General features: G+C 34.4%; 1 protein-coding gene across 1 annotated transcript; it reads left to right on the top strand.

Moving 5' to 3' along the window:
• The first annotated feature begins 1,629 nt into the window (after nucleotides 1-1,629).
• LOC105473268 (ALX homeobox 1) lies at nucleotides 1,630-26,048 on the top strand. Its single transcript, XM_011726981.2, has 6 exons — nucleotides 1,630-3,444; nucleotides 3,540-3,668; nucleotides 3,825-4,212; nucleotides 7,302-7,606; nucleotides 10,655-10,783; nucleotides 25,340-26,048. The coding sequence occupies exons 3-6, from the start codon at nucleotides 3,987-3,989 to the stop codon at nucleotides 25,658-25,660; spliced, it is 981 nt and encodes a 326-aa protein (XP_011725283.2). The 5' UTR covers nucleotides 1,630-3,444; nucleotides 3,540-3,668; nucleotides 3,825-3,986; the 3' UTR covers nucleotides 25,661-26,048.
• Nucleotides 26,049-27,874: the final 1,826 nt, after the last annotated feature.

Here is a 27,874-nt window from a genome sequence, read left to right as displayed (position 1 = left end):
GTTTGGGAAAGCCACCACCTAACAACAACAACAACTGGTTGCAGGAATAATATTAGATGTCACTTCAAATGGTAGCATCCGTCATCTTTATCTGCACAAAATAGGTTTCTTCCCCTCTGTTAGGATCCCATGGTGCCAGAGGAATGATCTAGCTTGCTCCAACACAGCTCAGTTACTAGAGGAGAAAGTTTTTCAGAGAGGCTGAGACTTGAATCTGTAATAGTCTTATTAACCCTCATTATTCCTCCTGATTCCCGCCCCATGCCTCACCCACAGGCACTGCCCCTCATCCCCATCAAGATGTGAAGAAGCATCACTAAGCCGTGAAGATATGAAAGTGCTGAAATTCTAGGATGTCCTAAATTTTGTTAGGTTTAAAAAAGAAATCAATTACTCCCCACCTCTGTTGCTCTCCTACTGCCTCTCTCACCCCATCACTTCCTGCAAGTGTTGGTGCCCATCCGGAAAGTTCAGATTTGAAGGAAGCAAATCAGAAAAGGATGCACAGCAGCTTATTCTAGTTAGATATCTTGACTGACATAAAAGAAGGAAAGCTGAATCCTGGGTTTATATCCTGAATATGGAAAAAAGATGAACAATACTCTAAAAGGTAAAATAGGTGGGCAAAGAAGAAAACTGATGCCTGGGATTGATGGGCTGAGGCCCCAGGAGATAAATCCCCACCTAGAACCTGACCTAATAAACTGGATCACACTTGCCTCAGAACACACTTGTCCCTGGGGCCAAGCTGACTCGTTGGAATTGAGGAGGACTTTTAAAAGCTGTCAAAGTAGGAGCCAAGCTGGATCTGGAAGGCTGAAAGCATTTATCAAAGTACTATGGTCAGTTTACAAGAAGGTTATCCTCAAAGCATTGGTGGAAAAAGCCCAGGTAGATCTCAGGGAAAGTGAGATCATCTCCAATCTAATTTCTTCTCCCTTCCTGTGACTTTTAGAAATTATTGAATTAGTATTATTTTCAATGTATTATTAATGCCCCTATCTCTAGAGCTGTGTCAGAACCATAAACTCCATCTCAACCTCTCGAAATTCATGTAATGCAGCTGTTGGCAACCAAATACCCAGCTTCTTGCCCAAAACTGCAGATTAAACATTCATTATGGGAGTTTGCCATTAGCTGTTCCCTCTGTTATGGGCACATGTGGTTACATGTCACAAAACGCACGGGATTCTGTGTAGTATATTTGCATTTCCAGGAATCTCCAGGGATATTATGTGGGTTTGGTGACACCTTACACCCCATGCCTCCAACCGCTACCATCAAAAGTGAGTTTTGGTAACGGAGTAGAAACAGGTTTACTAGACAGCTCTTGTCCTCGGCTACGCCGCATTTTCTCTATGAGTTGGACCTTTATTAGCATACAAGTATCCTAGAACTTGTATTACATGTCTTTAATTTAAAAGACACCTGATGTTTTTCCGGAAATTTAGGGTTTTTAAGACATATTTATAAACAAGCTGACATAGCTCTACAAGATAACTTGGTTGATAACTAGTTTGTATATTTCCTCAAGTCAGCAATAGCTGTTGTTCTTGCTGCTGTGAATTTTTGTAAAACATATTAAACGACCATTTTCTTATCTTTCCCCGTGTTTATTAGAGAAAGGCAGACTTTCAGGATACCTGAAGATAAGAAGATACCGAAGGGGATAGGAAGGAATAGAAAATGGCCAACCCAAGAGGAGTGAGTGAGTAAGTCAACATTCAACGTTTCCACAAGGCTGCCCGGGAGCCCGCTAGAAAGTGTCCAAAGAACGCAGAGCTGAGCCTCCTGCTCAAGCAAGGTCGGGATGCTACAGAACACTTTAAGAAGAGCGTTTCAATGGCTTCTTCCGACACCTCACCCTCTCTCCCTGGGCCTGACCTCAGAATGCCAGGTTGTCTGGTTTGGAGTTGCTATGCTCCTACGCCCCGATGCAGCAGCGTGACTTCCTGCTGAAGCTCAGTCCCTAGTGCTTTTCTTTGAACTTGCTCCCCTGAAATTTAACAAACTGCAGTTGGTGCTGGTAGCAATGCTCCTAAGAGAATAATAATAATACAGCAGAAGCTAGTTAGTCCCAGCAGTAGAGTCCACTTGCCTGAATCTGAGTGCACACTCAAGGCCACACTGAGCGCTGCGCCACGTGAACTAAGCTTGTGCCCCTCCTCGGGAGAACAGTCTGGGTTGAACCCTGGCCGGGCGACCAAGGTTGCTGCTGCCAGCTGATCTGCTCGGGTTCCTCTGGTCGGATCTGGGTGCTTAGGGCCGACCCTGCCTTTGGCGCAATGCTAAGGAGCAGCTCTAGGGTGCACAGCGCTCCCTGATTGTTGCTCTCTGGCTGAGGCCTGGTCAGGTCTCGAAGTTCTTACCAGAGAGGTGAGGGTCTGCCAACATCCCCGAAGAAGGTGGAGACTCTCAAACCCATCAGCATGCCCACCACAGCTGGGCTTGGCCTCACCATCCTCAGAGTCGGGACTGCTCGGCCTGCCCGCGGCCTCACCATAATTGACCCGCTTGTCTGGGGAAACGCGACGGCCGCTGTGAGTGCCAGTGTTGACAAAGGCTGTGTCAGGACACACAAGCGGAGGCCTTCCTGGACCACAACATGTCCGGCTTATTTTCACCAAATTTGCTAGTTTAGGGTGCCTGATGCAAATGTGTTTTTGTGCCCAGGGCACCGAACGCATTTCCCCCAGGCGCCGCGGGCGCCTAGGAAGCCAAGAGTCATGCCAACAGTCACACAGAAGGGCTTTCAACCTAGCAGTGCTCTCCTGCCTGCCCTACCATCCCCTCTGGCGGAAATGGAGGCCTTGGACCTGTCCGCGCCCAGGGCACCGCACAGCGAGTGCCCCCAGCTCCGCGCGCTCAACACTCACTCCCAGAGCGCTGTTCGGAGTAACTTCACAGCGACTCTTTAAAAGTAAAAGTAATTTCTGTAAAAATATGCAGACATTCCTATTCTTCATAAACCCCTATTTGTAACAATCTTCCCTTTGGCATTAGAGAAAAGCTCTTCAAAGACACTTATCCTAACGGGTTTTCTTAAAATAATTTGGGTCTAATGATAAAATCGTGGACCTAAAGGAAGGGTGGGAAGAGGGTAGGGAATTGGTTGGTATTAGTATAATGGCTTCATTGCCTCTTGCTCGGCTTCTCTCTCCCACCCAACGCCACCGTGTCCACACGCCGCCGCATCCCAGAGAAAAAGAGAAGGCCACGGCCTCGTAAAGCGCCCAGCTGGCCCGGGACGCGAGCTCCTCCCGCTTAGAAGCCTAAGCGACCCTTCTACTACTGCCGCTGCGATTAATAGCTGACAATGCATCTGGTTTCTTGGGCTTCGGATTAATGTGAATCTTCCACGTAAACGATTTACGGAAGAAATGAAAGCCTTTTAGAGCAATACTTCCTTTCAAGTTCTTAAGACGCCTCTAAATCTTTCTGGTAGTGAGTGCCGGCATGGGGGCAGGGTGGGGAGGGGTGGCTCAGGAAGGCGCAGGCAGTGGAGAGTGGAGGTTTAACTGCTTTGCGATCTCACCAAGATCTTCCGAAATGCCAGTCCACTGTCACCGCGGCAATGAATCTGGGTGTCGGGGGTTCGTCTCTCCTGGCATTTGTCTGAAATGGAGCTGTCTGTCTGTCTATCCTAGGCCTGGACGCGCTCAGCCCCGGTAAGTGGGGAAAATGGGGGTGGGGTGGGGGCGGAGGGGGACCCGGGGTGGAGTTAGTCGCCCGCCTATTTTCATATTCATTAGAACTGGGAGGTTGCCCGAGGAGCCCAGCTGAGTTTCAAGATATAAAAGCAACTTCGGGTGCTCCTTTTCCAGCCGGGACGTATTAAAGGGACCGGAGCGGGGCAGTTCCCGGCGCCGCAGCGTTGGCTTTCCTTTCCCTCCCCTCTGGCCCTCCCTCCTCCCGCCCACTGGCTCCCTCCCCCAGCGCTCTCCAGTTTCTGTGCCCCAGGAGCTAGGCGACCGCCTTCCAGGATTATGGAGTTTCTGAGCGAGAAGTTTGCCCTCAAGAGCCCTCCGAGTAAAAACAGTGACTTTTACATGGGCGCAGGAGGTCCTCTGGAGCACGTTATGGAGACGCTGGACAATGAGTCCTTTTACAGCAAAGCGTCTGCGAGCAAATGCGTACAGGCCTTCGGACCCCTGCCCCGCGCCGAGCATCACGTGCGCTTGGAGAGGACCTCGCCCTGTCAGGACAGCAGCGGTGAGTCGCCAGCGCCCCAACCAGAGCCGCCGCAGACCTTCCGCAATCCAAAATGCAGGATCGGTCAGATCTGGCAGGGAGGGAGGAAGCAGAAAAGTGGGAGCGAGGGTGCTGGAAGGTGGAGGAAGGCAGTGGAAGGTGTTCGCTTTATGAAGCGGTGTTACTGCTGCAGCAGCCTTTGGGGGCGGGGGCCGGAGGGAGGGAGACATCCGGCACCGGGTTGCCTCCCAGCGATTCTCCTTTCGCTGTAGAATCTGGTCGCCTGCGGATCCCTGAGTCCTTCTGTAATATTGGCTCCTGGAGTAAACTGATAGGGCGCTAAATAGAGCGTAATTGAGTCAAGACAGAACGCTTCTATGCGAGCCCGCCTCTCTGTCCCGGCGGGAGGAACTGAAATCGATCACAGCTCGTTAGAGTACGTCACTGTCGTCACGAGTAGGAAAAGAAAAGAAAAAAAAAAAAAAAAAAAAACCCGAAAACAAACAAGAAAACAAAAAACTTTTTGAGCTCCTTTAAGTAAAGATAAATCTTTTTAATTTTCCAAGACGTGGCGATATTTTTTCTAAGTTTGAGGATCCCTAGATTTCTAGCGTGTGTGAATTTGTAATTTCTGCTTTTTTTTTTTTGCGTTTGCAATACAACAAGCGTTAAATGTTTGTTAAACACCAAAGCACATTAAGTAGCTTCGGGCAAAGCATCCCCGGCCTAATAACTCATTCCCAGATTCTACGTTTTCTATTTTTATGACTTCACATTAAAAGTCACCTAAGTGGTCTTCGGAATGCTTCTGGGTGAAATCTTCAACTTTGAATGCCCAAGTATCTCCAAGTCAAAATGTTATCAAAACAAACCATCTATCTTTTCTATCTTGTAACCTAATACAAACCTATTATTTCAGATCGCGACAGCCAAAGCACGTTTACAATTCCAAGAGAAGTTTTTCTTATCATTGTGTATATTCCACAGTTAAGCTATAAGGGGCGGGTTGCTTTAAAATAACAAACGAATTAAGTGTGAAATATTTACAACAAGCCCCTTGCCCCCTATTTTATGGAGATTCAAAATCTGACAAAACACTGACCTGTAGAAGCTCTTTTTCTAAATATTTTGAACACAGTTTTTTTTCTTTTCTAAAAATCTCATATTTAATTTTATTTAACCTTGTAAGTAACCTTTGACTAAGGGTAAATCAAAAATAAAGGCGCAAATGATAGAGAAAAAAACAGCTAAGTCGTTTCAGTCATTTGTTTAGAAAGATTCGAGCATATACTTACTATTCTTACACTGAGTTGTTGGTTTTCTGGCTGCGTTTCAGACCTGATATCTGTATTTGTGGGATTCTTAGATGCATGCGTAAAGTTATTTGAATTGACAGGTCTTTCTTTAATGATTCTGCAATGTCTTGTATTGACTCTGGATGGACTCGATCATAACATTTTATTTTAAATAGTCGGGAATCCAAAATAAGACACATAGTTGATGCGTTATCAACTTTTAAAGAAATATCACACTATTAAGGTGAATTTTAACAGAGAAGTGTTAAGGAAGATGAACATAGGCAGTCATTCGCTTAATTTAGGAGAGATCCTGTCTTTCTCTTGAGATGCCCTTAGCCTCTCTGATGCTTCCCCTCCCCCATCCCTAATTGCTGCAGTTCCCCCTTTAATTTTGCCCAAGGAGACAAAACCGTGTTGTTAATCAGTCATGGCTCTTCTTTATATTTAGTTTAATATCACATCTTCCTTTGCATGAAAACCATTAATTTTAAAACTTTTTTATATATTGACAAATTATAGTGTATTTTTATGGGGTACAAAGTAATGTTACGTTTTATGAATACAATATGGAATTATTAAATCACGCTAATTAAATTGGCCATCACCTCAAATATTTGACATTTTTTGTGATGAGAACATTTTTGAGAGTTACTCCGTTAGTGACATTTAAATGCACAGTACTCAATTGTTGGCTATTTAAGTTATATGCACATTAAAGTTGAGTATATTTGTATAATGATGAAAAGAGTTGTAAAAATGCATTATGGGGGTAATTTTAAAAAAGAAACAAATGAAAAAACTATAATCATCTATTGGAAATTATTATTCTGGCTGGATTGAATTTACGTTTTAAAAAGTGCTTCCCATTTCACTCTGTGCGTCCATTGCATTTGTGGGTGTGTGGCATTATATGATACATTTTTGTTTTATATCATACTGCAAGCATGCAATCAAATCTGAAGAAAATTACTGAAATTAAACATCCCTTAACAGAATGCCAGATGTCATCCTCTGTAATGTTTTAATAGCTGTTTTAATTTCTGTGTTTCAGCAGAGAAAAAAGTAAAGCTTTCAATCCTAAAACATATTTCACTAGCTAAGCAGAAATATGAAATGTTTTAAAAAGAACTGCATGATAAGTTTAGGTAAAAAATGCTGCTTAAATCTAATTTCCGATAGAAAGTACGTTCAAAATTTGGCATGAAATTTATTTTGTCAATTTAGTAGATTATTTTTGAAGAAAAAGTGTAAATGCAGACATGGATATAAAGTTGAAATATCCAAAATTTAGTGGAAACAATGTCACATCTGAAGTCTATCGTCAGTACGTTTTACATGGAGGGGGATAATAACTTTCAGATATTAGTACAGAGGTATTGTTTAAGATTAAAATATATTTTCTGAGTCACATTAGTAGCTTGATTTTATCTGCTGTGATAAATATATGACATTAAATTTGCTTCAGTTTTCAAAAATCGTGGACACTTAAGGTTTTTTTCATGAAACACCCAGATCATCTTTTAATTCAAATACATGAATTTAAATTAAAAATATGTGCATAAACATATAAATCCTGTAAAACAGAACTGCAGATTTTGCCAGATCATATCAGTTGCATGCACACATTTTAAAATGGTATTTAAACCCATCCTACAATGAACTAAGTGTAGAATGTGGTAACTGAATTAATACTGGCAAAATAAATTATTAATAGGCCAATTTCTTGATACACTCAATTACTTCTACTTATTGATTTAATTGGGATGAGTTTCACAATCCTAAGAACTGTTGTTTTTCCTCCTCTGGGTACAGTGAACTATGGGATCACTAAAGTAGAAGGACAGCCCATTCACACTGAACTGAATAGAGCTATGGACAACTGTAACAGTCTCCGAATGTCTCCCGTGAAAGGGATGCAAGAGAAGGGAGAGCTGGATGAACTTGGGGATAAATGTGACAGCAATGTATCCAGCAGTAAGAAGCGGAGACACCGAACCACCTTCACCAGTTTGCAGCTAGAGGAGCTGGAGAAAGTCTTTCAGAAAACTCATTACCCGGATGTGTATGTCAGAGAACAGCTTGCTCTGAGGACAGAGCTCACTGAGGCCCGGGTCCAGGTAGGAGCCAAACAGAGGTCTTGATGGATGGGATAGGAAAATAAATGGTGTTAGAATAATTGAATAAGTGCATCTTGCTACAAAGAAACAAACTGATTCCGTAGCTGAAGATGAGGAACAGAGTAAAATATATGAATATATATCTACTAAAATTATTTTTTAATTGCAAAAATTTTGACAACTCACGCAATATATAAAACAAAAGAACACTTGAGTTATTACTTAGACATAAAAATTAACAATATTCAAATATAACAATATGATAATATAGCTCTGATTTTCAAAAGCAATTTTTAAAGGATGAAAAGCAGAATCAGGACTATTTAGTAATTGGTATATTTATTAGTTTTTTTTTTCAGTTTTATTAGCCACTGAGGTTATTTTTTAGATTATATATCAGGTATTTGTAAATTATTCGTATAATAGCCCATACATCTAGAAATTTACTAGAGTTGGAGGCATAATAAAAGAAAAAAAAAGAAGCAATCCCACAAATTCCCAATTGTTATGCATATCGTAGAATGTTTTCACTATGGATGATTAAAAACAAGATCAAATCGTGCTCATTTACAATTTTATAGTTCTAGTAGTTGTCAATATGTAATATTCCATTATAATTTTTAAAGCCTAGATAAATTATATGAATTTTGTATAGGCAATAAAAATAATGGCTTTAAAGTAAATTTTTGCATACACTCAATTATGTTTATAATATATATTCTAGTTATTAAATTGCATGATCCAATATACTTAATTTTAAAAAATAATTTGAGAAAGAAAAATCATACCAGGTAAAATTTTACCTCTTAGGAGTATTTTATTTTCATGAAATTGGATATTCTTAAACTATACTTTACTAGTTTCCAAGTAGTAAGAGTTTAAAATGCAACAATAATTCAGGATAATGGCCTTTGTCTTTGTGTGTGTTCTGACTCCTTTACAAGTATTGATTTTTGCAATTCCCATAAACTGCTTAAATGGGGGAATGAATAAAATAGTGAAAATTTTTGTTCTAAATCGAGTAACAGTATTTCTTCCTAAGAGTAAGCCATTGTAAGGCTCTAACATCATTAGAGACAACATCTGGTGGTACACGGATAACAAGCAGCAGATTTTTACTTGATTTTGTGGAAGTAAATGGTTACTTTATCTTGGTTCAGGAAGTAAATATGTAGAAAGTTCATGCTAACAAAGAATTTTAGAATTGTCAAGTATAACACCTGCTCTGTATGTTTGAGATCTTTGTCTTTGTCTATATTTAGTTATACTTGTAACCATAAACAAATATGTTTGCACACAGAGTGAGCAACTGTACCTAATGCATCTTTTCCCTTTAACATTCACCAAGTCTTGATTAATTTTTGTCTAAGAACATGCACAGAGAGCCAACCTGAACTTAATTTACTCAAGTCGTGCTCTTTCCTGCTTTGCACCTAAGAGTGGTAACTATTACCCATTTTAAGGAAATTGTCAAGTTCTTTTTGTCAATGGAAAAAAAAATAAAACCCAAAAACACATTACTAAATTCCCTTAGTGTGTTCCTGGGGCTTGTCTGTGGAGACAGCAAGAAAATTTGATTTGTTTTGTTTTGTTGTTGATGTCTTGAGCCTTGGCATAATGGATAATATGCATTTATCAGCAGTGTACTAAACCTGTAATGAACATGTAGCTCTCTGGCTCATTTCAATTGCTGAAAACTCTTCAAAGTGCCATCTTAAATTTGTAATGTGTACTTAAAAATTAAACTGAGTGTTAATATGTTGCCATAATTGTGAAGGCAAAGATATACAAGATTAGAAATTAGTATGAAAAATAGTGAAAATTTGAAGTAAACTTCAACAAAAGACTTCTACAACTTGCATTTTTTATATTTGATTTCTAGCTTTTTTCCTAAATATTTTATATTCTGAACATAGTTGTGTGAAGAAAACTAAAGAGATTTCCAAAGGCTACTCCTATAATGTTCACTTAAAAACATTAAAGTATACATATTGAATATAATCTTCTGCATCTCCCTTTAATATTAAAGTGAAGATCTTGGAGCATTACAAGTATGAATTAAACAATATCCAACCTGCTGAGGAAGATGGTTTTTATGATAAATACTTCTAATAGGTAATTAGAGAAATTGTGGAAGATAGCTTAGTGACCTTAGTTGCCACACTAACTGATAGACTTTCTTGACACTTGGTTCTATCTGCACTATTTCTTATATTATTTCCATTACCTGTGCTTTAAATTAAAGAAATTATGTAAAGATATCTGAGCATTTTCATAAGGGAAAATATGTTGCATAATGTATGTAATAGGCACATTCATGTATTTTAAAACCATAGTTCAACTTTAGATGATTCCTTTTTACCATGTTTATTTTAAAACCGTAGTTCAACTTTAGATGATTCCTTTTTACCATGCTTATTTTAAAACCATAGTTCAACTTTAGATGATTCCTTTTCATCATCCTTATTAAAATATGTAATCTCATTTTTTCCTATTTCTAGATAATCATGATGTTCCTGCTGCTGCCATATATTTAAATGCAATCTTTATGTTTAAATTTTTAAAAGATTACGTAGGTATGAACACAACCGAGAAGAGCTTTCACTTTTGTGACATATTTTAAAGATAATTTTTAATAGACTCAGATATTAATTTGCTTATAGATTGGCTGGGTTTACGTTATGGCGGATATGTCTTCCAGACTCGCATCATCCTCTTAAAGGAGACTTATCCATGACAATGGAGCATACAATCTGATTCCTTTTTGTTTTCCCTAAATGAGAAAACAGAGGCTCAGACATATCAGATGTATTTCCCGAAAGTCTCCTGCCTTTTTCTATTAAATTATTTTGCCTCATGGGCAAATCACTTACCACATCAAGATACAAGAAAAAGTAAAATCTGTGGATCCTTTTCTAACATAAATACATTTCTTTTTAAGTAACTTTTTTTAACCTGGTTTACCTTTCTGGTTTGATGTCTTTTAACATCACATTTGCTTTATCAAATATTCCTTAGCTAAAATTCTACTTTTTATTAAATAATTAGGTTTGGTTTCAAAATCGAAGGGCCAAATGGAGAAAAAGGGAACGTTATGGCCAAATACAACAAGCGAAAAGCCATTTTGCTGCCACCTATGATATATCAGTTTTGCCAAGGACTGACAGCTACCCACAGGTATGCTAAACTACACAGAATACTGTTCAAGAAAAGTAGATTTGGTTTGTGTATTCTTAAAATGGTTATCATAGGCTTTATTTTATGTGATATAATAGTCAAGAATGAAAATTTAAGCTTCAGAAAACATTCTTCCTGTCTGCTAAGTTTTAATTTTTCTAAATTATTTTCTTGTTTTTCTTACAGAGTCATTCATTTAAAAATATTTCAGGGTATTTTTTTCTTTTGAATTTTGTTGCATATTGCAACAAATGAAATAGCATCATTTAATGATACAGGTCTTTTAATTATTCTACATTCTAATTACTCAGACTCTCTCCCTTTGTTAACTTTTAAAAATACTGTACATAGAGTGTTGCCTGGCATGCAATCTCTGTGGATATTGTTTTATGAACTATACTAAAACCTGATGTCAAATGTGGCCTATTAAGCCCTTAACTCCACTTAAAAATTTATCTCTTTTTCTATTTTTTTTTTTCAGATTTCAAATTGCTTATTCTCTCAAGGTCCACATTTGGTCCTGTATGACTTAAACAGAGATAGAATTAGTACCAGACATAATTTTAAAAATTAATCACAGATAAGTAACAGCTTCTGTTTATAATGGGTGCTCTTTTACTTCATTACAAAAAGTGTTAGAAATTCTTTTTCTTCCCCTTTTTCTTTTTCAATATAGAGACTCTATATATTTCTTTTTCATATTTTGTAATGAATGCAAATGTTTTGTCTTTGTAATATATTTTTTGTCACTTTTTCCTAATAATAATGATATTCAGAACTGTATTTGATACATGATAAAAAACACCTATGTTATAAGGAACAAGCTATGCATTATTTTGTTATTTATTATTTAATGATATGCATTGTAAGAGACCCGTATGAAAACACCTATGAAACAGATATGCTGGAGAAATACCTTGATAATTTAGTAACTAGATGATCTGAACCCCAAACCTGAGTATTCATTTTCTTCAACACTATGAGTACAAATTCAGTTCTTTAATATTGTTCTTTCCTTGTGTTCCTATGCCTTTTATGATTCTTAAAAACCAATTTTATAAACCTCACTCCTCCAGATAAATCACCCAAATTTATTAATATAATATTATATGTTAAATAAAAGAAGTCTTGGAGGTCACCTTGTTCAACTCCTTCATTTAAAAAAATTATGAAAACGGGCTCAATTGAGTTAAGGAATTGATTCTTGATCACACAAGTGGTTTCCTGCAGGAGATACTATAAAGGTCGCTACATCTAAGCCTTTACCCGATAGTTTGCTAGAAGACTATTGTTATGGATACCTTTTCAATAAATGCTCCCTATCTCCTTGTCATAGGAGGAATCTTGCTTCTCTTTTAAAATTTATCTTAAAGAGGTTATCTTATGTTTTCTCCTATTTTAAAGCATGAGGATACCTCTGGTGGTTATTTATCATCATAGGGCTAGTGAAATTTTGTTTGCCAAATATTTTTGAGCGCCTTAGTTGAGTCAGTTTGAGTTAGTTTGAGTGCCTTTTGTTTCTAAACAAAATTCTGTAAAAATGTTTCCCCTCTAGGCTGCAAACTCCATGAGGACAGGGACTGCAGTGTCTTCATGGTTATTAACACTACTGTAGCCCTTACTGTATATCTGGACACTGTTCTAAGCAGATTACATATATTATCTCATTTAATCCTCACACCAACCTTATGTGCTAGGTGTTACTAATTATCTCCGTTGCTCAAATGAGAAAGAGTTGAGGTGAAGTTCAGATTTGACCAGAGACAATTTGGTTCCCACTTGCCAGATTTTAACCTGACAATAGACTGTCTCTCCCTGTGAATATATTTAAATGATACCAAAGGAGCATAAGGCTTGAGCTACATTTTTCTAAGTCTGCGCTATAGTGTGGGGGAGCCACAACCAGTGAAATAACAATAAAAATATAGGTGAAATGGAGAATGGTTTAGATCATTTTGAACTACTTGACTGTGGTGACTTTAGAAGTAATAAAGTAACAAATTACGAGCTCTTCACATGGATTTTAAACAGTCTTACTAAGTATATTCCACAACACTTGACTATGACTACTTTTTTGTGCATCTTATTCTTTCAGTCTTCATTTCCTTTCAAACCCCATTTCTGTCTGTTTTCCACTTTTCTGTCCCTATATGTTGGTTGTTTTATATTTGACTCTTCTTGCTTCTTTGGTACAGGACAAAGCAATCAGAATAGGGCCTACCACTGATTAAGCCCTATATACAGGGTAAAGCATTCAGAATAGTGCCTAGCAACTATTCTGAATTTAAAACTTTATACAGTTTTAAGACCTGAATAAAGGCTCAATATGACTCAATGTACTGTGACTAACCATCTCTTTTCCCTAAGGTTATCTTGCCATTGTGTTAATGTACCTCAAAGCTTTATATATTATTAATTAGAAGAATGTGGTAACCTAGACACCAATGGAAGAAGGGACATGGTACACCAAATTATATATTTGATCATCTTTTTCACTCCAATGAAAAATTAACTTAAAAAATTTCCCCCCACAGCCGGGCGCGGTGGCTCAAGCCTGTAATCCCAGCACTTTGGGAGGCCGAGACGGGCGGATCACGAGGTCAGGAGATCGAGACCATCCTGGCTAACACGGTGAAACCCCGTCTCTACTAAAAATACAAAAAACTAGCTGGGCGAGGTGGCGGGCGCCTGTAGTCCCAGCTACTCGGGAGGCTGAGGCAGGAGAATGGCGTAAACCCAGGAGGCGGAGCTTGCAGTGAGCTGAGATCTGGCCACTGCACTCCAGCCTGGGCGACAGAGCGAGACTCCGCCTCAAAAAAAAAAAAAAAAAAGAAAAATTTCCCCCCACAAATCATGGGAATGTTGCACTAATTACTCCTCATAATTTGTGTACATTGGCTATACCACCTGATAATTTAAGAATGGAGAACTTACATTGGAATTATTTTAACAGTGCCAGTCATGAATAATCATAAAAATTAATACCATGAAATCCATAGTACTTTCCTGTATTGGTAAATCATTTAATGTTTGTTTACCAAAATTTCTGAAATTATGTGGCTGCAACTCCCCACTGTAGCTACTGGATAAAGCCAGGGGGAATTTTTATTTTAACTTAAATATATATACAGAATACTTTTTTAGTTTGTTTGAAAAAATAATTGTGCCAAGATCATGTCTCTCAAGAGTTAGCCTAAAGGAAACTTTTTTTGTTGTTGTTTTGTTTTGTTTTTTGTTTTTTTTAATCATGGGGTTTGAAAATAGGAAAATAGGAACTTGTAAAGGGAGAAATAGAAACAGAAGTAGAATCCAATAACTCAGCCCAATAAGACACTGGATTTGGTGACTGTTAATTACGGAAAAAAGCATTAATTCAGAAAAGTTGGAAACTAGAAAATGTTAGAGGAAGGACAGAAATAAAGAATTAGCAATTTGGCAGGAAAAAAAAAGCCATACATAGAAATACATGAAAAACAGAGATAGGTTAGAAAATGATCTCCTCAAGCCTGCTCAGGGTGTACAATCATAATATGTTTATTTCTATATAGTAATTAATACTTTCTAATATGTTCTAATAAATACTTTGCTTCAACTGGCCTTTTTACTACAACAGCTGTAACAGTAAAAATAATTACTAATGCTTGGGGGCATATTTAAAGCCAGACACTGTGCTTCCTTCTTGTATCTATTAACTTGTTTAATTTAAGCTCAGGTTTTCTGAGCTCAGAAGCCCAGAGACCTTTATGTGACATTATCTCTTTAATTCATCATCGAACAGTGAAATAATTCAACTTGGATCCTAAAATATCTCATCATTTTTGCAAAGTAAAAATGCTTCTGTTTTTAAATTTATAAACATTTAGAAAGCCTAAACACCTCACTGACTGTTACAAGATTTTTTTCTTAAACTTGCTTATCTTTGATAGCAAACAAATAAAGTGAGAGATGTGATGTTCATATTAACATATTTTAAGGTAGTACATTTTGATGTACTGACAATAGTATCCTTTTGTTTAAGTTCTTTATTTGAAGATATCAGTTGCCATTTGACAATGCTATGATTTAGCTAAATTAATGTATTCATTTTTCCTCAAGAGGTGACATTTTTGAAAGCATTCTCATTGCTTGGGATGAATCTGTTTCTTCTATCTTGAATTTCCCTCCCTCACCTAAGCCATATTTACTCCATGAAGCCTCTGGAATGTGCCATCTATCTGCACATCACTTTCTCATTGACATTTTGGTGGGTTGTATTAAAGATCTGACTTCCCATTTACAATGTAAAATATTTAAAAGATGGCCCAGTTACTAGTCACCTTTGTATCACCAAGGATGCTCTGCTATGGATTGAGCAAATTATATAGACATTGGATAGATGTGAGTAATAATACAGATTCACTTCAGTATATTAATATATTAAGTAGTGTATCATAAAACAAAAATAATCAGTTTTCAATAAAACAGATAGTTTCTGAATTTCTGTTATTAACCAGCTTTGTGGTATAAGTAATTAACTTTTCCTCAATTTCTTCTTCTGTTAAAAAGAATAGGCTAGAAAGATTTGCAGACACTTTTCAGCTGACTTTTATTCCAAAGTTATTTGCATTTCAAAGCAAATATATGCCATGCACTATTGCAGGGATCAGGGATTCAGGGATATATAAATGATCTAGACAGAATTCCCTGCTTTGTAGAAAGACTAAAAACTGGGTAATATTTGTACTAAATTTGCAAACACTTCTTGATGCAAACTAGGCCCAAGAAACCATAAATCTAAATAATTTTGCCCTTAAATTTAAAAAGCAAGCAAAGATCTATTGATATTACATTTTCACTTGTTTCTAATATAGCAAAACCAAAACATTTTAAAAATAATTATTTTAGTGAATAAAATATTTTACCTTAATGTATAAGTGTTTTCTTGAGAATTATAATGACCCTTCATTTCTTACAAGAAACTTTACAATTTCATGTGCTTAGGTTTGGATTACGTGAGCATTGACGTTATTATCTAGATAGATAACTTTGAGTTACAACTTTGACTTGATCTTCAGATTCTTTATTTGTAAAATGGAAGTATTGTTGGTGCTAGTGTTGGTGGTGTTGATGGTGTAGATGATTAAGATGATGATGGTTTTTCTGTTTTTATGAAGACTAAATGGATTTCCAAATAGGAAAGCCCTCTGTTTGTAGACTACAGAGGTGTATCCTGGGATTCGGAGAGGGCCATTAATGACTATGAACTTCCCAGTCAGAGAGATGTGGGTTCAAGTTTTGGCTTTTCAGTTTAACAGCTTTTAGACATTTGGCAAATGAATTAACCATGAGGAATATTTCTCTTCATTTATAAAATGGGGGTAAAAGCTCATATAATGTTTGTGAATGTTAAACAAACTTGTTTATGCAAATTACTTAGGGCATTGCCTAGTACAAAACAGAACTTAATAAGTAGTAGGATTTCTGTCATTTCCATTAGTTATTATTAATTTTGTTCTAAAGTCCCTGCCTTTCCAGGTAGCTAAATTGCTTGTTATCTTATGTTGTAGCGTTTAAGTTAATCCAATCTGTGAGTAAATTTACTATTTAGGGGTCTAGGGAAATACTGAATTCGGTTAAAAATACTTTCCTTTTTAAATTGAAAACCAAATATGGTAACTTTAGAAAAGTTTATTTTCAATTCACCAGCATTATTTTCTTATAAAGTAAATATTTTCTTCACAAATTTCAGAAAAAGAACTGAAGTGCTTTTCCCACCAAAATTTTGAATGAGGTTTCACTGAGTATTGTATAGTGAAAACTATGACTAAATCTATGCTTACCAAATGTACCAAGGAATCCACACAGTGTCTTGTCTTCTGTTGTATTATTGAGGACTTCAGAAATATATGCCACTTAGAATTTGAACATGCCAAGCAGTAGATTCAAGTTATAGGTAATTAGTAGTAACTTTTATAACTTAATACACAGATTAAAGCTGTAAAACATTTTAGTTTAACACATTCTATTTCAAATATTGTAATGATACAATTAAAAAATGAAATTCGAAGGTTTTCATATAATAGTAGATCCCATATAATAGATTGTAGATATATTGTTTATCTACCTTGGTTTTAACAGCAGTTGCTATATTAATCTTAACAGCTGTCTTAAGCTAAATAAGGAACGTAGGACTTGTCTCCTTCAACCACTGTGGTTTATAATTAAAAGGCATTTGTAAAATTTTTTACCTTTGGAGAAAGTATCATAATTTTATCCCTATAATTTCTACTTTTTTCCAAATATTTGAAGTAAAAACCAAAATCTTTAAAAAATATTACTAATATAGTGGTAATTAACACATTGTATAATGAATGCTTTCACATCCATGAAACAACCAATGAAAGTCATACAATGATACAGTGAAAATTCTTGTATGACTTATGACCAAAAATGTTATCATCATTTTCAAAAAATCATGTTGATATTGCACATATTTGTCATTGTTAATAAACACAAATATTTAAAGTGATAGAAGAAATATAGTGTTAATCTACCTTACCAAAATATAGTTTTTGCAGCGAGTAAATATACTGATTTAATTAAATTTATATACTGTTTAAATAAATATGAATAAAATCTTTATATATGTATGTGTGTATGTGTGTGTGTGTGTGTGTGTATATATATATAAGTTATGTGTAGCACGAGACAAATTTTTTCAGTATCCTTAGGTGAAGGTACAGTTAGTTACAGTGAATTCTTTATTTTGTTGAAATATTTTAATTTTAATGAAATGGAATTCATTTAACGAAAAGAAATTTTAATAAAAATGAAACATTTCATTTTTATTAAAACTTTAATTAATTTTTTGGTTGCATATACAAAAACTTTAAAGAGGCAAAGAATATCATCCAAAAGAAACAAAGTGCATTCATGTCAATTATGAAAATAATTAGGTCTGTTCTTTTGAAAAGGTAATATTCTAATGTAACTGTACACAATAAGTTAACAAAATTTTTTAAAATAAGTGTTTTTTATTTTACGAGGAAAGTAAATCAGTAGGTTGAGTAGATAACCAAATAAATAAGAAGAAAATAAAAATAGATGTTGCAGAGTGCCAGTGTTAGCTTATACATATGAAAACCTCACAAGAAGATGGAGAAATGACAGGCAGAAAATTAAGCCATCAAAGCCCAGGAAGTCTATGAGCACAGACCTGTGGTTTAAAATCTGCTGTTTACACTATTGTTTACACTATACTTTAATCCAGAATTATATGCATGCCATGTTTATGAAGCCTCATGTGTCTATGGATTTTCTTTTTTATTCTACATCATGGACATTAAATAGGTAAACTTTGGTACAAACTCACAGTTGATTTTAAAAATTACAAAAATAAAATGTCAACTTTGTAGTTAATACAAAGAGATGATGAGTAAAATCAATAGTTTCACTCAATATTTTAAGAAGAAACTCAAAGTCCATATATGACTCCAAGCAAGATCTCTAAAATTAAAAATTTTCTGTGCAAATTAAAATATTTGCATATTTAATTCATATTTTAAGCTATTTATGCATAAAAGCTTAATTTACAAGCTTACATTTTTATCTTTATTTCTTACATTGTGAATTTTGTTTCAATAGGAAAATTTCATCACTAAAATGAATCAGACACTGATGAATCAGCAATAGCTATCATACATGTATTAAAATACAGGAAAAATAATGTAACAAATGTTTGGAAAATCCTCCATGTGATCATTATTGCTTGATAGTAATAAAATAGCAAAGGCTAGGTGTTACCAATTTATTTCTTCCTTAAATGAGTTGATTTGAAAACTTTCATTTTAAAGCAATCGTGAGAGTTTCTATAAATCTTCTTTTTAAAAGTCACTTAATATAGAATTTAAGAATACAGCTAACACCAAAGAAAAATTTTCTTAATGTTCTTACATCTTGGACTTGGAGCATTTTTCAGTTATTATTTGAATAATGAAAAATGTAAACACATTTATATGATGTTATTCTGAAAATTTACAGACATTAACATTTCTTATTAAGCTTTGTGCTTTTAATTTTGCACTAAAAGTAGACATACACATTTATTTTTCTGCTAAGCCATTTTCTTCTTAAATTATCAGTCTCATATGGGTGTGATATTTAATGGTGACTTTTTTTAAATGGAAAAGACACCTTTTTTGTTTCAAATCTCTGTACACATATCTAAGATGGAATTTTACTAAAAAGTAAAAGTGACAGTATTTTGTATATGATCTGTTTCTGATGAATAAATTATTTCTAATCACTTTAGTTTAATAATATACATTGAAAAAGTACTTTAAGAATGTTTGAAATGTCAATTGATTCATCAAAATCTAAATATTTTATATATCAACTTAAAACATCTTTTGGTGAAAATTAGATCTAATGAGTAGATACTGATGAAAATGTACCCTCACTTTTACCTTATGGAGTACCTAAAAAATACTCAGATTAATCTTTTCATTGCTTAAATAATTCAAGTTGGGATCTTTTCTTTCAGGTAGACAAAGTCTCAGTGTGTGTTAGTCACTGGTGGCAAATTCAATATTTAAAGATTCACTCACACTCTTTCTCCCTGCCAGCAACTTACTGACGTAGTAAATAGAAAAGTTAATGGGATCCTAAAGTTAGTCAACAGCTAAAAATATCTGCATGTTGCTAAGCATATGATTCTTATTAATATTTTGTCATATAAATATTACAGGAACGAGAATACTAGTGAATTTCATAATAGTCTCTTTAAAAATAGAGCTGTTTTTGCAGAAATCAGTGTTTTCATTTTTTAAGAGAACATGTACAAATCTAGTAAATTCAATTACATAGTGATACTGTCATAATAAATTTATATAGTATTAAATGATATACAGAAAAGTTAGTAAATGTAAACAGTATGTCAAAGAGGAAACGCAAATCAATTTTTAGATTTTAATGTGAAGAGGTATTGCTATAACATCATCACAAGTAACTCTGTGAATCTCTGATCTCTGTCTTTTAAAGTACCCTTTAATTCCCACAGGAAACTGTGTGAGCATGTGATGCGAAACTTATGTGAATGTGCACGTGGAGTGTGTGTGCATATGTATGTGTATGTATGTGTGTTTATGCAAGTAAATATGATCGATGTTGGTGGCAGGAGATAGGAGCAGTCTATATATAGATGAGAAGTAGAGTTAAATAAACTTAGTTTGGTAGAAAAAATTTGTTACTTAATTAGTTGTTTTGGAGACGCTTTAAAATTAAGGGAAGGTTGTTACTCACATATTTTCATGTTTAGTATTTCTATGAAATCTGATAGTGTTGTTTCTTCTAAATAGCACTAACATTAGGATATTGACTATAAAATGCTATCTTGAAACTAATTTTTTTGTTACACCATACTATTTTACAATTAAGTCAAAAACTAACAAACTCACTATTCTTTTAAAAGGCCTTTTTAGAAAAATATATTAAAAAGTACTCACTATATAAAATCAATAAATATATTAGAAATATAAACCAGGGTTAGAACAACAAAATCTACTTTGTAGTTGTGATTACAAAGGATATATTCATATCAAGGTTCTAAGGTAAATGAAATAAATAATTTTCTATCCATAACTTACTGTAGTGCTTGAATTTATTACAAATACATATCCACAGTAAAAAGCTCTTAGTATTTATGTTTATATTAATGTATGTTTATAGATTTTCCCTTCTCCTTTCTCTCTACTGCTTTTAATTCCTTGGAAAAAATGAATATTAAATGAATTAAGTTTCAGTTTGGAATAAATATGACAAAAATAAAGCTTTTCTCTAAAATTCCAAAATCATGGGATAATTAAGTGTTAACGTTTATTTGGTTAGAAAAAAATGAAAGGGCAAATGTTCAAAGTGAAGTGCAGTAAATCCGCTGAACTTCCATTCATGCTAATGGGAGGCAGTTGGCCAAGTTCCCTGGACAGAGTTCCCTGGACAGTGCTTTGAACACACACCTAAAAGTTTTTTTTTTTTAAAGTTTCGGAGCACATTAAAACATGGAATGTTTTTAGATTCTCCACTCCTTTTAAATACAACAAAGAAAAAAATGTAAAGGCAGTCAATCTTTTTTTTTCTTCTTCTTTTTTAAAAAACAGACATGCAAAAAGGATATGGGAATTATTTGTTTCTCGTTGTAAAGCCCTTGAATATTGAACAGAGGCCTACAAAAACACCATAAAATTATATGTTGCCAGGTATTGTCATTGTAGTATCTATGAAATAGTTCAAAATAAGAATAGTTATCTTATTTAGGAAAAAAGTTAATATTTTTAATTCCAAAATCGAATCACAAATATGATTTTTCCTTTAATGAATCAGAGTGCAATTTTGATGGACTTCCCAGTTGACAAAAAAGTAATATGCGCTTTTAGATAATGTGCACATGGATTTATAGATTCCAAGGCATAGTTAAAAAATTACTGCCTATGTGAGAATATATTGGAGGGATGGAGGAACAGTGTGAGTCCAGCTTGACAGCAGTATAGTCAACCATTAGCTCAAATAACGTTATTGTTTAATCAAATCTAGATGGCCTAGATCAAAGATGTGTTCTGCCAGGTTTTTCCTACAGCAATGAGATGATATGCAGTGTATGATATTCTGGTGTAGATGCTATGTATTGATAAGGGTAAAGGGTATTGATAACCTGAAACATATCCAGAATCACATGATCTGAATGATACAGTGTCTAGAAACTAAGGCATATGAGGAATGGTTAAAATCACTGGAGATGTTTACCTGGAGTAAAAAGACTTGGGGGTTGTATCATCATGCCTGATGACATTTTAAGATTTTTACATGTAAGAAAGATGATATTATTCTGCATCATTATAGGGCACATAAATGGAAGCCATAGGTAGAGGTAGAGGAATATAACAGCTTACTTTTACAGAACTCTCCAAAGAAATTGATTTTTTTTTTTAAACAGGTGAGCTTCTTATTGCAAGAGGTAAATAAAATTGGTGTACAAAGAGTTTTTCATTTGGAAAGAAGTTAGACTCCAGTAGTCTTTCCTAATTTCAGTTGATTTTCAGAATTCCACGTGTGTATTTTATTACTATTATTTTAATACAGATCCCCTGAGCCATACTAAATGAATCAGAGTCTCAAAGGATATGTATCTGTGGTGGAGAATCAGTGTTTAATAGTAAGAATAAAGAACTTCCCAGGTAAAGGCAGTTAGCAAGGTCTAGGAATGTAATTTTCATGATTACTGCTAAAATTATTGAGTATGGTGATTTGGGAGTTCATATTATGAAACAAAAATTTTGATATATTCACATAAATCATCCATAAAATTTTGATTATACCTGCAAGATGGATCAGTCCATATTTTTCAAGCACTTAATAAATTTGTGTTAAGGATTTACCATGTACTGTTTAATAAACAGTAGACCTGTGGTTGACAAAACAGTTGTGAGAAATAATTGTGGGTTTTTCTTTCAGAGAGTAGACTATGAACCTCCACAAAGTAGGGATAATGATAAAGAAATAATTTCAACTCATAAAACTAGTCATTATTACAGCATTTCTAAGGCTTCCTAGGTTGAGATTCTACCTCCACCATCGGAACTATGAAATCTTGGGTGATCTTCTTCAGCTGTGTTCTATAGTATTACCATCCTCAAAAGGGGGTTAGCAAAAGAACACACTGTCTAGTATATTGAAACAATTAAAAGTGTTCATAATGTATTTAACATAATGCCTGACACATGGTAACTAAATGATAACCACTAGCTATAATGAACATGGTCTTGAGCATCATCATCAAATGTTTCAACACCCAGAGGGCAGGCTTCAGAGAAGTAAAATCACAATATACTGAGGATACTATCTTACATGATTTGCATCCAAACAAACTTACAATGTGAAAACCAACAATGTTTCTAAAGTCAAATAAAGATGTGTTGGAAATTTTAAAAAGGAAACATCAGTGATAGGGCTGGGGAGGAGGAAGAAACAGACATTTTGAAAACAAGATAGATCAGTAAAAATGTGTGAGGGTATCTCTACCTATGGGAATAAATGACAATCTTCAAAATATTTAGGATATCTTCACAAGCCTAATTAAAATATTGCTATCATATTTACTTTACCAGTCTGTTCTGTCCAGAAAAGCATGTCTATGTGTTAGAAATTATTTCATCAAAAGTAATGCATATAACATGCTTGATCATGTCCAGATAAGAAGTTTTGATCAAAATAAAATTTGCTTATTTTTGTATGTATTCTGCAGAATATTTTTCAATTTATAGGTACATTTATGTTAATTATGTTAGGGAGGCAATATTTTCTTAATTTATATTTATAGGTTACTTTCCTTGCCTTTACCTGTCTGATTTTAGCTTTTTCATCTAGTTCGTGAATATATTTCTGTACATTTGGAATATGAATGAATTATTTTAATAAAAAATTCAAACAACACTGTATAAATCAAGCAATTCTTTAACAAACAAAATATAAATAATCTCTCTTTCATTATCTTGTCTTCCTTTTTTTTTTTTTTTTTAAGTACGCAAGCAAAGTTCACTTTCATTTCTGAAAGCTCTTTTGTCAGACATGTGACTGTGGTTTTTGTGGAGTAGCACAATGTGTGATTGAATGTCAGAGGAAAAATCACCCAGATGAAGTTAGAAAAGGTAGTTTGACAGAGTAATGACATTAACAGCCCTCTTGTTGATTTGAGATACATAACTCAGCAATCACTGGTACCAATCATTATGTTTTGCCTAAAATGGAACACATATAGTAGAATGAGCCAGAATTAGAACATAGCCTGAGACAATTTAAGGATTAAAAAAATATGCAAATCATATGTGTGTGTGTGTGTGTATATTTAGATATAGATATGTAGATCTCTTTCTTTGTCTCTTTCTACATATGTATATATTTAACAAGTTTAAAGCAGCTTATACATATATTTATATAAAGAATTATTTTTAAGACAACACAGATATATAAGCACCTTGCCAATCACTGAAACCCCACCTAAAGGTTGAAATTACTTATTAAGGTTTTTCTCTTATATTTTGAACCTGGTTAATCAGTCCCTTCTTGAGTGACAGAGTACCTTTTTTACCAGTGTGATCTAGAAGATTTATTAATGTATTTTTTGCTGCTATTTGAAAATTAGTTGCCATAGAAAGTACAACTCAAGATGGGTATTGTAAGACTACACCAGATGTTATATGTAGGAGCCTGGAATCTCTATGTAAAAACAAATATAGGAAAACATATGTGTCCTACTCATTGATAATTCAACTCTTGCAATCATGATTTTAAAAGATAAGAAAGCCTGATGTGATTAGCATGTGTATTGCTGCTATGTTCTAGTCCAAATATATTATAATGTTGCTAAAAGCATTCAGTTTTATTTCATCTTCAAAGGGCTGCATCATAGTATTGCTATCCCATGCAACATTTTCTTTTTTACCTTCCCCAGCTCCTGCCATTTGTCATGATTTTCTCTGAGCTTCCTAGTAACGTATGCGGTTCCTGTTTTTGTTTGTTTAAATAGCTTGTATATTAAGATTGAGATACATCCCACTTAAAATTCATGTTATATAAGTTCTATATCACATTTATTTTACATACTAGTAACTTTAGATAAATTTGTACTTGTTAATTGCATTGAATTGTTTCCTGTAGAGATTTAATTGTATGAAATGTGAATATCTTGGGTGTCAATGATAATGCAGTTTTTACTATATAGGAGTACTATATAAAATAAGAGCAACTGCATTATACTCATCTGATATTTTTTCTAAATAATTGCATAGCTTTCTCTGTTATGATTCCATTATTTGGTAATGGCCCATGTTTTAGAATTCTAACTTTGTTTTACAGGTCACATGTCTGTTTTGAATTCATTAGATCATATATAATTCATACAAGAAATTTTAAAAATATGTATATTTACATATTTTGTAAGTTCCCAGATTCTCAGAGCTGTTTCTTCAAGACTATAGGATACCAAAAGCAGTGGGCGGGCAAACATGTTCCAGAATGAGTTTGATCAAAAATATCTTTACAGAGCAGGCTATTGTCAGCAATGGTTTCCAACAAAAACTGCCACGCCAGGAGTCCAAGTTAGAATTTTTTAAAAAAATGCCTTCATGTCATTTTGTTTAGAAAGACAAAAACTATCTTTAAACTTAAAACCAGATTTTAAACTACTTTTCTAAGCATATGAATTGGTCATGAGTTTTGACTCAATCTTCCAGATTCATTTTTAAAATCATGACTATGAAAATAATACTTTTTTTTAATAAGAGATAGACATGTTTGAGAGTGTGTTATGTGGCCAAGGATGTGGGATTTGTTGCTCTATTTCAGTATAACAAACTAGAAGGTTCTCTCAAATAATTATTTTTTAGTCATTGTTGTATGTAATTACAGACCACCCAATAGGAGCAAACAATGAATAGTTAACCAAATTTAGTAAATACAACTTAACAAAAGTAAGAGAACAAAAGTGAGAACATGTAAATGTAATATTTGTTGTTTTATATATTCCAGATTCAGAACAATTTGTGGGCAGGAAATGCAAGTGGTGGTTCTGTGGTTACTTCATGCATGTTACCACGTGACACTTCCTCCTGTATGACACCTTATTCTCACTCGCCTCGGACAGATTCCAGTTACACGGGGTTTTCAAACCACCAGAACCAGTTCAGTCACGTGCCCCTCAACAATTTTTTCACTGACTCTCTTCTTACTGGGGCAACCAATGGACATGCATTTGAAACAAAGCCAGAGTTTGAAAGGAGGTCTTCCAGTATCGCAGTTCTTCGAATGAAAGCCAAGGAGCACACCGCCAATATTTCATGGGCCATGTAACATACAGTACTCTTTTATTTTTCTTTTAATAGCAACGTTAAACATTCTTATTTCTTATATTTAAAGGATACCACAATAAGCTGCTGTGTGTGGAATTGCTAAAGGTCAAGATATTCAGTGACACCAGCTTAAATGAATAGTTGTTATTTAACATTAAAATCTAAGAATGAACCTCTGAAAAGACTAAATAGGTTTACCATGTGCCAGTCTCCACAAACTCTGTTTTAGTCGTAAGATTTTCTTTTTCTATTGTACAGATCAATGAAATATGATCATGCAACTTATTAAAGAATAAATGTGTTAAACAAATTCTTCTGTTATAGATTGATTTATGTTACTTCTGTATAACAAGAAATCTCTTGTAAAATAATACCTGATAAAGAAGGAAATGCACTGGGGAAAATGTCAAGATGACAAAGCTGTCAGGTAAATATTGAACCAGGGTGTTTTGGGGAGTTAACTGCTCTCTCACTCTCTCTCTCTCTTTCTCTCTCCAAAAAGCAGTGTGCATAAACCCTGTTGCTGAGAATTTATTTTCAAGCCTCATTTTTATTTTTGTTTTTACCTTTTGATGTTTTAGTGAATTTCCACTCTGTTACACAAGAGATCTTTTAAAATAACCGACATTTGCATGAGATATTTGGGCATAGTTTCCTGAAGCCACATGGCTAAAGGTGAGAACTGAAGTATTCTGGTGTGATTGAAAATATAGTCATGGGAGCGGACTTTATAAATGTCATTTTTCCAGTGAAGAAGCCAGCATAGACTCACTTAATCATCACAAACAAGAAAAAATTTACAAACCTTGCTGTTGCTTTTAAACTAAGATTGTGTTCATTAAACTGTGCCTATAAACTGCTAATTAATACTACACTGAAAGTAACATTTTCTGTTAGAGAATCAGTGAGTTGGAATTTATATGTATTTTTGTGGGTATGTGCATGCTTACATGCATGTGTGTTTGTTTCTTGACGTATTATGCCTTAAGCATTTTTTGCTACTGTGGTTTTTGCATAGAGAATTAAAATGTCAGAAAGCTTTCTAAAATTTCTGGTGGAAAAGAAGAGAAGAAAAATACATTGCATCTGGAAAATTGCTAACCCCTTTGATTTACTTCTCCTCCCTTTACCCTGTCACATTCCAAGCTTTTTCAGATGAGTGAAATGTCAACCTCCATGAAAGATTCTTAAGTTCATAAAGGCAAAGTAAATTAATTGAAATGAAGATGACTTCCATGGCTCAGATTAGAGCCGAGTTCTTTGTACTCTGTTAGAATCTTCTTGTGGTTCCTGCAGACTTTAGGAATATGCTTGGGATCTGTAATGGCTAAAGGACAAGAATAAATGAATTTTAAAATTTTAAATCCAGTAAGTGTCTCTTCTCAGTGGGAAAATATTTATAGCAATTAAACATCTTTTGTAATGAAATTTTAAATAAAGCCAATGATAGAAATGAGTGATGTCCGAAACATTCCCTGACTTCATAATACTTTATTACTTTTGTGTTCTCTCTCTTTATTTTTGTTCCTAGAAGAAACTTGTTCAACTTCTGTTGTGAGAATTATGCTTTCATGCAAGAGATTTTGTTAAAAGACTATTTAGGCAGCTGTTAAATATCCTTCATGGTTTTAGAAGAGAATGACTTATTTTCATATATATTCATATATGTGATTAATAGGAATTTGTGAATTAAAACTTAAAACTAAAATGTAAGATTTTCTTTTCAAAAATTTCACAAATTAATAGTGTTCATTTTCATTTTCTTCTGCTTTAATTTAAATTTTAGTATCCCTTGGCTAGTTCCATATATTTTTCACATGAGAGACAGCAGTCATATAGTCAGGTTTGAATTTCATTTTCTTCCTTAGTTTTTTCTACTCTTTTACTCCTTATACTTAATAATTAGGTAATAATTAGTTGGAGCTTCTATAACTATTTTTTTCAGTTGAAACATCTTTTTAATTAAGGTTTTACGTATACAATTCTCTGTATAAATATAATTCACACATTTTAAAAACATAGTAGAAAAAGGACTATTTGCAATAATAAAATAAATAGTGGAATCATAGTTCTTGTTTCTTGTCCTTCATGAGTTCACAATCTGCCTGGACAAACACATGCCTGAAGTTCTTACCCTCAGCCATGCCTCAGATTGTATTATGGCAATAAGAATCTCATGAATTTTCCTGTGTTAACATTCCAACTTCCTTTTTTA

This window comes from Macaca nemestrina, chromosome 10 (assembly GCF_043159975.1).
Source record: "Macaca nemestrina isolate mMacNem1 chromosome 10, mMacNem.hap1, whole genome shotgun sequence".
NCBI lineage: Eukaryota > Metazoa > Chordata > Mammalia > Primates > Cercopithecidae > Macaca > Macaca nemestrina.
This window is presented reverse-complemented; position numbering and strand designations above follow the sequence as displayed.